At 40.9% G+C, this 18,117-nt stretch overlaps 1 protein-coding gene across 1 annotated transcript; it reads right to left on the bottom strand.

Annotated features, from left to right (window-relative positions):
- Positions 1-262: 262 nt before the first annotated feature.
- On the bottom strand, positions 263-17,901 carry LOC139418727 (SUMO specific peptidase 3a). The gene is made up of 11 exons (XM_071168380.1): positions 17,745-17,901; positions 10,092-10,777; positions 9,644-9,823; positions 5,418-5,532; positions 5,004-5,151; positions 4,624-4,671; positions 4,299-4,376; positions 3,896-4,033; positions 3,227-3,310; positions 3,085-3,135; positions 263-1,547 (listed from the first exon to the last, which is right to left on the bottom strand). The coding sequence occupies exons 2-11, from the start codon at positions 10,726-10,728 to the stop codon at positions 1,437-1,439; spliced, it is 1,590 nt and encodes a 529-aa protein (XP_071024481.1). The 5' UTR covers positions 10,729-10,777; positions 17,745-17,901; the 3' UTR covers positions 263-1,436.
- Positions 17,902-18,117: the final 216 nt, after the last annotated feature.

Genomic DNA, 18,117 nt, shown 5'->3' with positions numbered 1-18,117 from the left:
AACGGAATATTGAATGACATTTGTGCTTTCCTGTAAAATCGAGCGGTTATGTTTTCTAAGCTCATAGGCACTGAAGCTTGTGGTGATCAGCTGCATGTTATTGAGCCTATCCACAATTATATTGACTACAAGTTGAAGTGCTTAGGGTTGTAAAAGTGGCTTTCTCACTGACCTAGGCCAATTTGGACTGGGCACATGACCCACTATAGTGACTGTCAATCATCAAATCAATGGAATGAAAATAATATATTTACAAAATAAATAACGTTTATCCATTTATTCGATTACATATGTCAAATCAAAAACATGAAGAACGACCCATTTATAATTTGTATTGTCAGCAAGCCACGACTATTCATTGGCCAAAACGTACTGGTGCACAGGCTGAACCAGAACCGATAATTAAAAACACAACATTTGAATAATCAAATAATTAATTTTATCGTTAATTAATATTTCCTTTAGACAAAACAAAACCGTTTGTGTTGAATGATTTCAGATTCAAATAAAAATAAATCAATTATCTTGTCATCTAATAGGAAATATTAATTCGCCAAAAACTAAATGGACCACAAACCATGTTCCCTAAAAATGAATACAAATCAACTGAAAATAAGGTTGTGATCCATCAACACTTCATCAAGACTTAACTTTCATTTATTTTATTTTCAACACTCCTGGCTATCCCCCAACAACATCAAGGACCAAAAAATAATATTGTGTGGCCTCCCAAGTGGCGCAGCGGTCTAAGGCACTGCATCGCAGTGCTTGAGGCGTCACTACAGAGCAGTGTTCTATCCCACGCTGTGTCACAACCGGCCGTGACTGGGAGTGCCATTGGGTTAGCACAATTGGCCCAGGGTCGTTCATATTAGTGGAGAGTTTCGACAGGGGGCTTTATTGGCTCATCGCACTTTAGCGACACCTTGTGGTGGGCCGGTCGCCTGCAGGCTGACTTTAATCATCAGTTGAATGGTGTTTCCTCCGACACATTGGTGAGGCTGGCTTCCGGGTTAAGCGGGCGGGTGTTAAGAAGAGCAGTTTGGCGGGTCATGTTTCGGTGGACGCATGACCCGACCTTCACCTCCCCGAGCCCGTTAGGGAGTTGCAGTGATGAGACAAGAGCGCAATTGGATATCACGAAATCAGAAAAAGTAAAATATGGTAAAATATATTTTAAAAAATATTATAATAATCTCCTACATCACACCCTAAGTGCAACAACCGTTCTTTTGTTTAGTGTCCTCATAGGAGTACAGTTTACTTGTATCAAAAAGGAAAATAAACAGATATAAAGAGTGAGTGGGTGTGAGCAAGAAAATACAAATGCAACAATGTCCATCTTGTAAAAAACATATCTGCTAAGAGAGCTGGGGGAAGGGAAGGGTGAATAGTCTACGTCTTCTTTCGTTCTACGATAGTTCTTTCATTCAAACTCACAGTGAGAGCTTGCAATGACACAACTCTTTGTACATGAGTCTCCTTAGCTTTGGCATATCCAGCTGGCCAAAACGGAAAGGCTGCTCTAAGGCTAGGCACTTACAGTACTGTAGGGAAAAAACAGACAAATTAAGCAAAGTTAATGTCAATATCAATGGCAAATGTAATGATATTATCTCAGCAAAAAAAAAAAAGTCCCTTCTTAAGGACCCTGTCTTTCAAAGATAATTAGTAAAAATCCAAATAACTTCACAGATCTTCATTGTAAAGGGTTTAAATACTGTTTCCCATGCTTGTTTAATGAACATGCACCTGTGGAACGGTCGTTAAGACACTAACAGCTTACAGACGGTAGACAATTAAGGTCACAGTTATGGTCACTTAGGACACTAAAGAGGCCTTTCTACTGACTCTAAAAAACACCAAAAGAAAGAACCCAGGGACCCTGCTCATCTGCATGAACGTGCCTTAGGCATGCTGCAAGGAGGCATGAGGACTGCAGATGTGGCCAGGGCAATAAATTGCAATGTCCGTACTGTGAGACGCCTAAAACAGCGCTACATGGAGACAGGACGGACAGCTGATCATCGTCGCAGTGGCAGAACAGGTGTAACAACACCTGCACAGGATCGGTACATCCAAACATCACAACTGCGGGATAGGTACAGGATGGCAACAACAACTGCCTGAGTTACACCAGGAAAGCACCATCCCTCCATCAGTGCGCAGACTGTCCGCAATAGGCTGAGAGAGGCTGGACTGAGGGATTGTAGGCCTCACTAGACATCACTGGCAACAACGTCACCTATGGGCACAAATCCACGGTCATTGGACCAGACAGGACTGGCAAAAAGTGCTCTTCACTGACGAGTCGCGGTTTTGTCTCACCAGGGGTGATGGTCGGATTCGCGTTTATCTTCAAAGGAATGAGCGTTACACCGAGGCCTGTACTTTGAAGCAGGATCGATTTTGAGGTGGAGAGTCCGTTATGGTCGGGGGCGGTGTGTCACAGCATCATCGAACTGAGCTCGTTGTCATTGCAGGCAATCTCAACGCTGTGCGTTACAGAGAAGACATCCTGCTCATGTGGTACCCTTCCTACAGGCTAATCCTGACATGACCCTCCAGCATGACAATGCCACCAGCCATACTGCTCGTTCTGTGCATGATTTCCTGCTAGACAGGAATGTCAGTGTTCTGCTATGGCCAGAGAAGAGCCCGGATCTCAATCCCATTGAGCATGCCTGGGACCTGTTGGATCGGAGGGTGAGGGCTAGGGCCATTCCCCCCAGAATTGTCCGGGAACTTGCAGGTGCCTTGGTGGAAGAGTGGGGTAACATCTCACAGCAAGAACTGGCAAATCTAGTGCAGTCCATGAGGAGGAGATGCACTGCAGTACTTAATGCAGCTGGTGGCCACACCAGATACTGACTGTTACATGGAAGGACGTTTCTTTTTTTTTGCTGAGTTCAGTAGAGTACTGCATTTATGATAGATATCAAAGCAAATTACTTTTCTACCAGTTTGTGTGTAGCATACAATGAAGTATGAAAACTGTTACCAACACACAACATGATTAGATAGACAGATTGCACTTTAGGTTCTGTTATTGAAATATGAATAATGATATTTAAGTTAACCCACCTGGAGGACAAATGCTCCACAGTCGCTGTCATTGTTCTGCCTGCCCACGTTCTGGGAAACACATGGGACCAGAACAATCACATAAACATGGTATCAACTGACAAGTAAACATTACCCACCAAAAATCCAAAAGCCCTCTTACCATTTTGAAGAAACCCTTCCACCCTGTGATAAAATCCTTCTGCTCTTTCTTGATTGCCTCAGCTTGTAAGTATTTTGCAATGTGCTAAAAAACCAAGAGAAATACATGGGTGAACATGAATCCACTGAGGGATAACAAAAATACAAGTATATCCACAGAGGAGCAGATGTGTAATCCTATAGATCAGTGGTATTCAAAGTCGGGGTCGCGGGGGAACAAAACATTTTATGAACAAAAAAAATCAAGAGTACAGATTATTGTATGGGACAGTATACAAAAGTTTGAGACCGATCATGTGAAACATTTACTCAAAAGTGTATTTACCGGCTTCTTTTCATTTTGATAAGAGATAAAAATGCAATGAATTGAAGGCTATTTGTAAAAAAATCTGCTAAAATCTAAATGTACAGATTTTAAGGTTGTATCATTAGATTTGGGTTGGGGTCGTTTTTTTTGGGGAAAAAAATAGGGTCCCCCGAAATTCTGGCGGGAAAAAAAATGGGGTTTCCCCTGAAAAAGTTTGAATACCACTTCTATAGATCGAAATTACAGACTGACCAAATGTATTGTTTGGACTGGCATAAAAGGCAGATTTATACTTTCCACATTCGTATAACTGCACGGGTCTGACTGCACAGATTTAAGCCCAGGGAATTACACTACACAGACCTTTGGGCAGCGGCGGTTGAGGGTGCGCTGGGAGTCAAAGTATGTGATGGCGCGCTGTGGGACGTCCACACACACCAGAGACCAGTGCACTTCCAGATGGATAGGGATCAACAGTAGCCTCTTCTGGAAAATGTTCACCTGGAAAAAAAATGGACGGAATTGTAATTTTATTTTTTTACATATTTTTTCCCTCTACTTTTCTTTACTCTCCAGGGACTACAGTGATACATGTACATAAATGCTGATCAGTGTGCATTGTTCACGTAAAATAAATTAGAATAACACTTCTGGCATGTTGATTCAAAAACAAAAAAACGTATACAAACAAACCAACAAACACACTAGACAACATAAGTCAACCATGGAACTCCTGCTAAATAAAATTCCGCCAGGGATAACTCACATTTTTTGTCCACCGTTTGACCCCGTCATAGCCCTTTGTCCTCAACTTGTCGTAAAAAAAGCTGTTGAAAAAATGAACCTGAAAGAAAGAGGAGAGTAGCCACGGTGTGAATGGGAACACATAATACACAAGTTGAGTTTGTGCGCACACACAATAGTGGGGCTTTCCTGTGTTGGCGGGAAAAATGCAGGCAAATGGCAAATGAGGAATGGGGCATAACATGACCGATGAGGTAAGAGGATGCCAGCACCTAAATGTCATCAAAATTTCTCTCTCCTAAACATATATTTTACATTCATATTACTAGGCATGATCATTTTCTCACCTCTTCTGGGACTGTGTCCATAACCATATCCCCATACATGTTCATGATCTGTGGTTCAAGACAATATATTATTAAAGACAAAACTTTAATATAATTTCTTAAAAACACAAATATTTATATTATTTAGTCACAATGTTTACATAAATAACACACTGAAAAATAAATGAAAATCTCACACTCTGTTCTATACTGAATCATATATAGAATTGGAAAATCATTAGTACATTTGAAATATTTCATAAACTGCTAATGTAAAAAGAAACTCACAAAATGTAAAAAAAGTGAGTTGATTTGGCCTGACCAAGACAGACCAACTGAGATGTGCTATCGTGGCTCAGAGAATACAGTGTTCTTTTCAAAATGTTAAAGAGTAGAAGTACCTGGTCGTTGAGCCAGTTCTGTCCATACAATGTGCTGAGGTCATCCATTGTGAGGGTGTGGCGCTTGTAGTTGACATGGAACCCCCTCACCATGGCAGTCCCAGACAAACGCTGGTAAGACTGGATGAGGTGCTGCACAACAACTTTCCTTTGGAAGGGACACAACAACACTTAATGAGACACTTTTCAACATGAAAATACAAAAACACATGTTCATTAGACAGACACCAAATGTTTCGAACAGCAGTGTGACGGGGAGGGACTACTTGGACTTGTACAATAAGAAACGCTTGTTTTAATTTCCCACTGCAAAACACTGAAATGTAATTCCCATCGTGTGCCTAATGAAAATGACCCAGGATGCTGAAATGCGAATGAGCATGATGAGGTTGAAGGCCAATTATCATGACAAACCTGTGGGGCTCGGAGAAGCTCTTGCTGGGGAAGATTTCCTGTAGCTTGTCCACCACCTCATCCACATGGATAGGGATCATGCTCCCGTACTGGTGCAGGAATTCATTCAACATACCTGGGAGAGATGGGAGACGGTCACAAAGCCACACAAATTAAATAACACCTTTATTATATAAATCACCAAATTACATGTTTTAATCACCTTGTTATATTGTGTCTATGGCTTCAGTCTGGAGATTGAGCTCAATCAATGCACAATTTGCCCAGTCAACGTTGACCCTAATCCACTAAGGGACCATTTAGGAATCTTTCTTCATTAGCCTACCACATCTGGAGTGAATTAATTAAGGGCTGTACCTAACTAAAATACATCTTGGTCGACCGAGAGACGTCCAGTTCTTTCGACCAATCAAAATGGTTCAACTTATTTTTTCCATATAGACAGACACCCTATGAGTTTGAATAAAATCAACTACATAAGCACTGAGCTTGTCTGATGCTTTAAGCACACTGTTTGATTAAATAATGAAGACATGCAAATGACTCACACGGTGTTAATTTTTTTTTTACAGCGAATGCATGTGTGACTGGCGCTGTTGTCTTACTCTCCTAACTACTGCAGCGAAAAGGCACCACGGCACAACAAGTGTTCATTGCTCTGTCCGTGCTGAAGCTGCAACATCATTACAGCCATTTCTGACAGAAATGCTCTGCTACCGAAATCCCTAATTTAGGAAAAACATTTCCTATTCCCCTCAACCCCTTCCCCTTGCTCTCTTTAAGTGAAACATGTACGCATCACATGCATGTGACCAATATGACCTATAACCTATCATAATCACGTCAATAAATTTGGTAATACAAAAAAAAACTCAGAACACAGTAACAAGGAGGACGTCAAAAAATAAACTTGAAATGGGCAAATGTTAGTTTACTGGTTGCTGAGGAGGGAAAGGGGAATTCAGGTCTGTGGAAGACATTTGACTTAGTTGGGGAAACTACTGGAGATCCAGAAAAAAGGAGGGTATAGGAGCAAAAAGCTCAATTTAAAGCCTTTATTAAAGCAGACTAAAAACAGTTGCATGCATTCGTGAATTGCGGTTTATTTATTGTTTAGGCTAATTATTAAAAAGCTCCATTTGTTATTTAATTTTAAAACTAAAATGTTGGATTGCATTTCACAGCATTCAATGTCTTGTATGCTGTGTGATAGCATGAACAGAATTCATGACTGATTGATACACTTAGGCCTATATTTCAATATTTAGGCTAAGTAAGTTACGGTATTAAGACTAAACAGGATGTGCTCTTAGGCCTACAGCTTGATGGTGGTTATACAAGGATACTATACAAAGCCTACTAATGATAACAACATTACTTATTATTATTATAATAATCATATAATAATTTGAACAACAACAATAAGGAGATCAATAAAAAGGAGGGTAAAGGAGCGAGAGCTGTGTGCATAGTGTGTGACAAACAGGTGCTGTTAGATTACAATATAATTTTAGGCCTGTTTGGAACAGTGTAAATAAGTAATACCAGTCTGTTCTAACAGGAAGACATTGTAAAGCTTTTATTACAGCATAGCAAAGATTAAAAATAGACGAATCTGTGAAATTGCTTTAGCCGCCATTTTGCCGATGCAAGAGGCTTGGTGCTCACAGAATCAGAAGGCTATTAAACAAACACCTTGACTTTTTCCACATTTTGTTATGTTACAGCCTTTTTCTAAAATGAATTAAATAGTTTTATATTCCTCATCAATCTACACACAATACCCCATAATGACAATTTTACGTAATTATGACATAACATTGAAGGTTGTGCAATGTAACAGGAATATTTTGACTGATGGAAGCCACCCGTTAGATAAAATACGGAACGGCTCCGTATTTCACTGAAAGAATAAACGTCTTGATTTCGAGATGATAGTTTCCGGATTACTGCGTTTGCCAGCAGCTCTTAGCAATGCTTGACCACAGGCTTGAAGTCAAACAAAGCTATCAATTCCTGAGATTAGGCTGGCAACACTAAAGTGCCTATTAGAACATCCAATAGTCAAAGATATATGAAATATGAATAGTATAGAGAAAAATAGTCGACGCATCATAATTCCTATAATAACTGCAACCTAATATTTCTTTACTGGGAATATTGTACCACCAGCTTGCATATGTTCTGAGCCAGGAACTTAAACGTGAGCTTTTTTACATGGCACATATTGCACTTTTACTTTCTTCTCCAACACTGTGTTTTTGCATTATTTAAACCAAATTGAGCATGTTTCATTATTTATTTGAGACTAAATAGATTTTATTTATGTATTATATTAAGTTAAAATAAAAAAGTGTTCATTGTTCATTCAGTATTGTTGTAATTGTAATAATTTCAAATAAATTATATATTATAGGTTTTATATATATATATATATATATATATATATATATAAATATATATATATATATATATAAAAACGTCCGATTAATCGGTATCGGCTTTTTTTGGTCCTCCAATAATCGGTATCGGCGTTGAAAAAAATCATAAAATCGGTCGACCTCTAATATTTAACCGTTACTCCTAGACTGAGGCTCCTCCTACACATCTGAAGAGTCAATGCATTTCTGTTGCTAGACAGAACCTTAGTGATATCGGTTCTTCCTCACGTCATCTGACCTCTACCCCAGTGCTCACTCCTCCCCAACTCACGGCTGTCATGGTGCCTGGTACCAGGCTGTGTCTCTTCTCTTCCCAGAAGATCCCTGATGGCTAACAATAACATATCCTGACATAATGTAAACGTTATACATTACCCTCTCTCCCTGAATAAGTATATTTCATATTCTTGGAACCAAACAAAAGGATTCCTAAATCATTGCTAAGAATAATGACAATAACTGCAGTTTCTACTGGTCATTGTTTTCAGGCTGGTTGTATTGGTGCTAGCTAGGTCCAGAAGTTGCGGTCGAACAAATAATGCTTTATTACCAATGTGGTATTGTAAACACATCGTTCGTGGCCAGTGTTTGCAGACTTTTTTGTACAGCTTTGACAGTGCTACTGATTGTAGTAGTGGCGCTTGGCTTGCACGTGCAAATTCAGAACACACAACATTCTATAATAGAACTGTGTTATTTGACATGGATATTTTTTGACACGCAAAGACCCAAACAGCGTTCCATAGTACGTTGTGAAGCTAATAGCAGTGACGCTATTACTCCGCTAGGGCAACATCTGAAAAATAGTGCACTTGGTAGTGTGTACCGGTGCTCGACCAGTCGGCGAAAGCCAACATCACCCACAACAGAGAACAGTTGATTGTCAAGGGCAATGAATCCCATTATCCTGGCGTTAATGGAGTCGCCTTTGAGTTGTCTCGCTGAAATTAATACTCTTTCAAATGACTGCTCGACTTGTTGACTGCTCGATCCACACTGCAGACATTGTGGACTAGGTTAGGAATGCTGTGTTGCAAGTGTAGCGCATAATTTTACGTGGCGTCATTACGTCATTTACCTACCGGTTTTGCACACCGGCGTTAAACTGGACATCCCAAGTTGTAACGTGCATCCCTAGTTGCAATGTAACAAAATGTGGAAAAAGTGAAGGGGTCTGAATACTTTCCGAATATACTGTATATGGATGATTTATAAAGCCAGGCACATTTAACAGTTAAGCTATTGATTATAGACATAATTAAGTTTGGGTTTCCTATCTCCTCAATTTTCTTAGGCAAGAGCTGTTTTCTCGTCTCTGCTGCTGCTGCCTCCGCCGCATTGTTCTCAATCCAAATACGCTGGTTAACTTTGCTTTTATGCACATAGCAACATAGGGAAAGGTGCCAATTCTACGACGCACCTAAGATTATGATTCAGAACCGCGGACAGCGATCGTATCCAACGCGGGAGAAAGCAAATGTTATAAAATAATATTCAATTTCTTAGTGTTGCACCATTATTTTTTACATAATATAACCACATACAACTTCAGTATTACATGTCTTACGAGTGATGGACTGTGCAATCCCTGTGGGCCCCCACAATGGATTAGTCTACTGAGACAGGAGCGAATCAGACAGGTGTCTTGCGCACCATGAATTTGCTCAACTAAAGAAATCTCAGTCCAAAGAATCGACCAGTCGACTAAATGGGTTCAGCCCTACCTAGTGTGGTTTTCCATTTGTTTTTAACAGAAAAGTAGACTAGTATTCAAAGCTGTTTTACCTTGTACACAGGAGATGTGTTCACTGCTGAGTTGCTGCTGAGGTGGTGGTTTATCCCTGTGGATGGTTGGCAGGCTTACAGGAGATTCCCGGAAGCCCAGCCCATCCCTGTCCCCAACCTTGGCTGCATTACTCGCCACCTCATTCCCTATGTGTCCATTTGTCCCACACACCCAAGGATCTGAGGAAAAATAGGAGATGGGTGCAGATCATGTAAAAATATTAACATTTATTAACCATTTCAGCTCTACAGAACAGTCTGTGATCATTCTCTTTCATGAAATGCTACTGCTCATTTTTGAAAACAAAAATTAAGTAAAGGGGGTGGAGGGAAACAAGTCATTCTGATGCAACTTCCAGTTTACATGTTGGCATATATTAATATATATTCATGTTTCATGACACATGCAACATTAAATTTGGTCCAAAAACAACAATATTATACATACCATCTCCAGCCTCTATATCTTCCCTTCCCTTAAAGCAGCCCTGAGTTCCCCCATGCAGATAGGATCTTCCTGGCTTCCGTCTGTTGTGGAGATGTTTGTTCCTGCTCCCGAGGTGCCACCTCCTAGGCCTAGCTCGCCTGTACCCCAGGCCCAAAGACCCAGCCCATTTAGCCAGCTGGCACCATGTCCTCCAATGCAGGGCCAAGCGAGTGTGGCGGTTCACAGTCCTACTGAGTCTATACCAGCGCAGCAGCCTCCGCATCCTGAACCCATTGGGCTGTGTTTTTATTTGTGAGGGGCTACCAGAGTCACTGGCTGTGGATCTACTCTGATGAAGTGATGGCGATAGAAGTGGTGCAGTCCAATCATCCTCTCCTGGTTCTTCCCAACTGAAATCCTCCTCCTTATCCTCTTCAGGGTCCATATCCATACGTTCTTCCATGCCCCACATGCTAGCTTCCTCCTCAGGCCGCCCTAGCTTGAAATGCATGGAACTTCTATGGACATGGTGAGGCGTTCTGGAGTCCACCAGATATCCTGGTCCAGTGGCCTCCTGTCTGACTGTCTCAGGTTCCCCTGCCAGTGTCAGCTCATTGGTCCAGTGGTTCTGTGTCAAGCTGTCTCCACTGTCTCGCATCACTCTCTCCACGGGCACCCCACCAACAACACCTGCTTATAGCCTCTGCCTGGAATACAAAACAAGTGGTGGAAATTGTAGTTAAGGAACAGGTGATAGTAACTACTGTAACAATAGTATTAGACCAGGTAATACTTAAACCATTCATTCCCACATTTTTCCCAGACAAGTCACTATGCAAATCGTATGCGATTAGTAACCCTAACATGTAATCCATATTGCTTTTTAGAGAGAGAGGAGAGTAGAGAGTGAAACATAGTGCTCTGCCTATAATAAAATTAACTGCCATTTTCCCCTAATCCTTAGCCCCAATACAGTACATTCGTAAAGTATTCAGACCCCTTTGACTTTTTTCACATTGTTACGTAACATCCTTATTCGAAAAAGGATTAAATAAAACATTTTCCTCATCAAAGTGAAAACTGGTTTTAAAAAACTGGTTTGCAAAATCGAATCCCTGAGCTGAAAAGGTAAAAATCTCTATCAAAATCCTAGGCCGTCATTGAAAATTAGAATTTGTTCTTAACCGACTTGCCTAGCTAAAAAAAAGCAACATTTTTTTTTATTTTTTAAACAGGTCTACTGCTACATCAGCCCCAATTGTAAAAATAGGTGTACTCCTGCATTTCAGCCCTAATATTCATACAAAACAGGTCCACACCTGTACTTCAGCTCCAATTTACATACCTACAAAGTCTGCACCTGTGCATAAACCCAATTAGTCAATTGGTCCAATGTGCATCAGTTGGTAGAGCATGGCGCTAGCAAAGGCAGGATTGTGGGTTCAATTCCCCTTTGGGGACCAGTTAGAAAATATAGGCACTCACGACTTTGAGTAGCTCTGGATAAGAGCATCTGCTAAATGACTAAAATGTAAAACTAAGCCAGGTCTAAATGTCCTCCAAGCCTGAATACTCAAACTGTAAACCACCCCTGCACCTCAGCTCCAGAACTTTTACAAACCAGGTCCACACCTTTGAGTCCCAATGCTAATATAAAGACCTACACCTGCATATTCCAGATCAAATACCCCTACGAACCAGGTTTACACCTGTAGCTATGTCCCAACACTGATAAACCAGGTCTACCCTTGTGATTATTCAGCAAACCTCACATAAACCAGGTCTACCATTGATCGAGAGAAACCTAGACATTAAGTACTTGTTAAGTTATTAAACTAATTCAGTTTATGATGTATCTATTCATGGCCAATTCCCCAAAATATGAAGTTTTTCTAAGAATCACTGATTTAACACATATGTAAAGGCTAATGGAGAATGGAAAAATAATCTGTAAGATCATATTGGTCAAGTATATAATAAATAAACCAACTCAAATCTACTGAAAAAAATAAATACATCTGCTATAATTAAATATGTATAATACATTGGAGCAAATGTGACCGCTATACACTATATATACAATAATATGTGGATTAGAGGTCGACCGATTAATCGGAATGGCCGATTAATTGGGGCCGATTTCAAGTTTTCATAACAATCGGAAATCTGTATTTTTGGAGGCCGATTTGGCCGATTTTTTTTTTTTTTTTACACCTTTATTTAATCTTTATTTAACTAGGCAAGTCAGTTAAGAACACATTCTTATTTTCAATGACGGTCTAGGAACGGTGGGTTAACTGCCTCGTTCAGGGGCAGAAAGACAGATTTTCTCCTTGTCAGCCCGGGGGATCCAATCTTGCAACCTTACAGTTAACTAGTTCAACGCAATAACGACCTGCCTCTCTCTCGTTGCACTCCACAAGGAGACTGCCTGTTACGCAAATGCAGTAAGCCAAGGTAAGTTGCTAGCTAGCATTAAACTTATCTTATAAAAAACAATCAATCATAATCACTAGTTAACTACACATGGTTCATGATACTCCTAGATATTATCTAGCGTGTCCTGTGTTGCCTATAATCTGACTGAGTATACAAGTATCTAAGTATCTGACTGAGCGGTGGTAGGCAGAAGCAGGCATGTAGGCAGAAGCAGGCGTGTAAACATTCATTCAAACAGCACTTTCGTGCGTTTTGCTAGCAGCTCTTCGTTGTGCGTCAAGCATTGCGCTGTTTATGACTTCAAACCTATCAACTCCCGAGATGAGGCTGAGATGAGGCTGGTGTGACCGAAGTGAAATGGCTGGCTAGTTAGCGCGCGCTAATAGCGGTTCAAACTTCCCTCGCTCTGCATGCGTAACGCTGCTTCAATGTGGTGGCTGTTGTCGTTGTGTTGCTGGTTCGAGCCCAGGGAGGAGCGAGGAGAGGGACGGAAGCTATACTGTTACACTGGCAATACTAAAGTGCCTATAAGAACATCCAATAGTCAAAGGTTAATGAAATACAAATGGTATAGAGGGAAATAGTCCTATAATAACTACAACCTAAAAACTTGTTACCTGGGAATATTGAAGACTCATGTTAAAAGGAACCACCAACTTTCATATGTTCTCATGTTCTGAGCATGGAACTGAAACGCTAGCTTTCTTACATAGCACATATTGCACTTTTACGTTCTTCTCCAACACTTTGTTTTTGCATTATTTAAACCAAATTGAACATGTTTCATTATCTACTTGAGGCTAAATTTATTTTATTGATGTATTATATTAAGTTATTTACTTTTTTTTTTTTTTAAATCGGCATCGGCTTTTTTGGTCCCCCAATAATCGGTATCGGTGTTGAAAAATCATAATCGGTAGACCTCTAATGTGGATGCCCCTTCAAATGATTGGATTTGGCTATTTCAGCCACACCCGTTGCTGACAGGTGTATAGAATCGAGCACACAGCCATGCAATCTTCATAGACAAACATTGGCAACAGAATGGCCTGTACTGAAAAACTCAGTGACTTTCAACTTGGCACCATCATAGGATGCCACCTTTCCAACAAGTCATTGTCAACTTTCTGCCCTGCTAGAGCTGCATCTAGCATCTAGGCGCAACAACGGTTCAGCCACGAAGTGGTAGGCCACACAAGCTCACGGAACAGTACCGGCAAGTTCCAAACTGCCTCTGGAAGCAACGTCAGCACAAGAACTGTTCTTCAGGAGTGTCAAGAACTGGGTTTCCATGGCAGAGCAGCCGCACACATGTCTAAGATCACCATGCGCAATGCCAAGCATCGGTTGGAGTGGTGTAAAGCTTGCCACCATTGAATCTGGAGAAGTGGGAACGCATTCTCTAGAGCACATATGTCAGAGTCAAGGCCCGCGGGCCACATCCGGCCCGCAAGAAGGTTTTTTACGGCCCCTGGGATGATCTTGATTTATTATTAGAACCGGCCCGCAGCAAGCCGGCAGCCCGCAGATCTTTTACACGCACCAATACTACATTTCCCACAATGCAAAGGTGACGCACCGAGCAGTAGGCTGCTTCATTTCAATATTTATTGGCACAGCAGTCGTCAGCATCACAGTAAAATTAACTTTCAGATACCCATCAAAAATGGCAAAACGGAAGGTGGATACTGAGAACCGGGGGTTTCAAACAAGGTGGGAGTCGGAGTATATGTTCACGAAGGTAGCTGGAAAACCTGTGTGTCTTCTGTGTGGAGAAAGTGTGGCGGTACTGAAAGAGTATAATCTGAGACGACATTATGAAACGAAACACGCGGACAAAAACAAGAATATGGACATGGAACAAAGGCTACAAAAGGCAGAGGAATTAAAACGAGGCCTCAAATCTCGACAGGCTCTGTTCAAAAAAGCCAAATCACAAGGCCAGGCTGCTGTCAAGGCCAGTTTTATTTTGGCAGAAGAGATCGCTAAATCAGCCCGGCCATTTACGGAGGGGGATTTCATCAAAAACTGCATGATTAAAGTTTGTGACGAAGTTTGCCCAGAAAAAAGGCAACTCTTTTTAAATGTGAGTCTGAGCAGAAACACCATTGCCGAGAGAGTAGACCAGTTGTCCATCAATCTAAAAGAGCAGCTTGTGAAAAAGGGAAAAGATTTTATTGCATATTCCTTGGCTGTGGATGAGAGCACCGACATTTCTGACATTGCCCAGTTGTCAATTTTCATCCGCGGAGTGGACTCCAACCTAAGCGTGACAGAGGAGTTTTTGGCTTTACGTCCTATGCATGGCACAACTACGGGGCATGATTTGTATGAAGAGGTGTCAAGATGTGTAAATGAGATGGAGCTGCCTTGGGAAAAACTCGTGGGTTTGACAACCGACGGAGCACCTGCGATGTGTGGACACAGGAGCGGACTGGTGGCGAAGATACGGGAAAAGATGCAAGAGGAAAACGCGACAGGTGAGCTGACAGCTTATCATTGTATCATACACCAGGAAGCGTTGTGCGGTAAAGCCTTGAAAATGGAGCATGTAATGAGCATCATCACGCGCACAGTTAACTTTATCAGAGCCAAAGGTTTGAATCACCGCCAGTTCAAGGCATTTCTGACGGAGTTAGAAACGGAGCATGGTGATTTGCCTTATCACACAGAGGTGCGATGGCTAAGCCAGGGAAAGGTGCTTCAAAGATGTTTCGAGCTTCGTGAGGAGATTTGTCTGTTCTTGGACAGCAAAGGGAAAGACACAACACAACTCCGAGACGAAATGTTTCTGTGTGAAATGGCTTTTCTGTGTGACATTACGAGTCATCTGAATGCAATAAACTTGCAGCTGCAGGGTCGGGATCGTGTCATCTCTGATATGTACAGTACAGTGAAGGCATTTAAAACCAAACTGACTCTGTGGGAGACGCAGATGCGGAAAGAAAATTTGAGCCACTTTCCCAGCTGCCAGACCATGAAAGAGAAGCTCTCTACCAGTGCGTTCCCGAGCACACAGTTGGCTGATAAAATAGGTATGCTTGCCGCTGACTTTCGACGCCGATTTGCTGACTTTGAAGCACAAAAAAGCAGGTTGGAACTGCTCGGTAACCCATTTGCTGTTGACGTGGAAAGCTCACCACCAAACCTCCAAATGGAGTTGATTGACCTCCAATGCAATGATGCACTGAGGGCAAAATATGCGGCAGTGGGTGCTGCGGAGTTCGCCCGTTTCCTCCCCGGCACAATGCCCCAGCTGCGCATCCAGGCTGCTCAAACGTTGTCTATGTTTGGCAGCACATACCTGTGTGAACAACTGTTTTCTTTGATGAACCTGAACAAAACATCACACAGAAGTCGACTTACTGCTGAACACCTCCACTCAATTCTGAGGATTTCTTCAGCTCAGAGCCTTACCCCGAACATTGATGAACTTGTGGAAAAGATGGGACACCACCAAGTATCACCCTCAACCTCAAACAAGTGAACATTACTGTGCAATCACATATTTAGAGTTTTTACTCAGTTCAAGTTTAAAAGTTAAAATTTAATATTTGTTTTCACTGCATGTTACTTCTCCTTAAACAAAGTGTTGTTTTTGATTAATAGATTTTTGCACTTTATTTTTTTGTATTTCAATCCAATTATATTTTAAAAATATTTCAGTTGAGTGGATGATAGAAAATTGCTATTATTGTTTTTTCTTTGAAGTAAATTTAGCCCACTTTTGCTAAAATAGAAAATATAGTCTACTGATGGTGCCTTGAATACCGGTTTCTTTCATTTAATGTTCATGTTATGGGGATATTTATATAAAGGAAATTTGTCTTTTGTGTCTGTTGAAAATTAAAGATTACTGACAGAGCCATAAGAAAATATTGCTTTATTTATCTGATCATATTGTAATATATTTGTTAGGTTTTCAGTAGGTTCAATTAGGTTCACTAGACTATATGCGTCATTTAAAAATGTTTCAATGAACATTCGAACAGTCCGGCCCTCGTCTTGTAGCTGATTTTTTTATTTGGCCCTCCGTCCATTTGACTTTGACACCCCTGCTCTAGAGTGATGAATCACGCTTCACCATCTGGCAGTCCGACGGACGAATATGGGTTTGGCGGATGCCAGGACAACACTACCTACCCCAATACATAGTGCCAACTGTAAAGGTTAGTGAAGGAGGAGTAATGTGGTCAGGGCTGTTTTTCATGGTTCGGGCTAGGCCCTTTTGTTCCAGTTAAGGGAAATCTGACCGCTACAGCATACAATGACATCCTAGACAATTCTGTGCTTCCAATTTTGTGGCAACAGTTTGAGGAATACCCTTACCTGTTTCAGCATGACAATGCCCCTGTGAACAAAGCGGGTCCATACAGAAATGGTTTGTCAAGATCGGTGTAGAAGAACTTGACTGGCCTGCACAGAGCCCTGAACTTAATGAATTGGTATGCCGACTGCTAGCCAGGCCTAACATCAGTGCCCGACCTCACGAATGCTCTTGTGGCTGAATGGAAGCAAGTCCCCGCAGCAATGTTCCAACATCTAGCGGAAAGCCTTAACAAAAGGAGGTTGTTATAGCAACAAGCAGGCGTCTACATACTCTTGGTCATAGATTCAATGTATTGAAAATGATGGCAGATATGTAAACTAGACACTTTAAAAATTATATTTACAAATTCAACATAAATCAACAATGTATTTATTTTTAAATCTGTTTGGTACCAAATTCGTCAAAAAATGTACACGTATGAGATTTATACTTAGGGGTCTTTTGACCATTTTGAGAAATCATGAAACTTCCCTGAATCCTACTTGACACCTTAATAATGCATAATATATAACTTATTTGTTAATAAGTACAACTTTAACTTATCTTGACTCTGTAAAGTACAAATGTAAATGTTTCAACTATTGTGACCGATGAGATTAAATGGGTTAAGTGTTTATTTATCACGGGAGGCCATAGCACGGATTACTGAAATATTAGTGTTTAGTTTCGGCAAATGTTTATAGCAAACTGGGATTCGCTAAATGTATGTCGTGAATAAGAACCTTCGTTGTGATAAGTGAAAATAAAATGAAACACACGATACTTCATCCAACCGGATAGGAGGTCAGAGGAGAAGTATCTTGCTGGCCAAATTGTCTTTCATATGAAGCGCGCGCAGAGCACATAAAATTGGATTCTCAAGCGAGGTGTCGGTTGGATGAGTGAGGGAGAAAACAACTACTTACCGTTTAGATCTAGTGTTTCTCCGAAAGCGATTACTGTCAATGGTCCATTTTGTGCGTATTTCCGTTATTTGAATTGAATACACCGAATAAACGATAAACGCTTTCCCATTCAATGAAAACTGGCGCTTGCTTGTGCCACTGTGAAGCAGACAACAATAACTAAGTACTTCCGGGTCACGGATTTTTGGAATCCTCCAGAATAAGTGTCCCATGAGGTATACTTTGTGAATTAATAATTAGGACAAAAATTTACACAATTGTCGATATTTTATACTAGTTATCACACAAAGAATAATTTTAAGTATTTCTAAAAGATATGTATCACACAACACAATTCCAACGTTTTGAGGGAGTGTGCAATTGACATGCTGAC

This window comes from Oncorhynchus clarkii, chromosome 10 (genome assembly GCF_045791955.1).
Source record: "Oncorhynchus clarkii lewisi isolate Uvic-CL-2024 chromosome 10, UVic_Ocla_1.0, whole genome shotgun sequence".
Taxonomy (NCBI): domain Eukaryota; kingdom Metazoa; phylum Chordata; class Actinopteri; order Salmoniformes; family Salmonidae; genus Oncorhynchus; species Oncorhynchus clarkii.
This window is presented reverse-complemented; position numbering and strand designations above follow the sequence as displayed.

What these genes read in the sequence shown, in the direction of transcription:
- LOC139418727 (XM_071168380.1), bottom strand. Translation starts at nt 10,728, where the DNA reads ATGCGAGACAGTGGAGACAGCTTGACACAGAACCACTGGACCAATGAG. An exon ending in AGCTTCTCCGAGCCCCACAG is followed by an intron (nt 5,152 to 5,417) that starts GTTTGTCATGAT and finishes TCCCTTCCAAAG; the next exon opens with GAAAGTTGTTGTGCAGCACC. An exon ending in TCAACCGCCGCTGCCCAAAG is followed by an intron (nt 3,311 to 3,895) that starts GTCTGTGTAGTG and finishes TTGGTTTTTTAG; the next exon opens with CACATTGCAAAATACTTACA.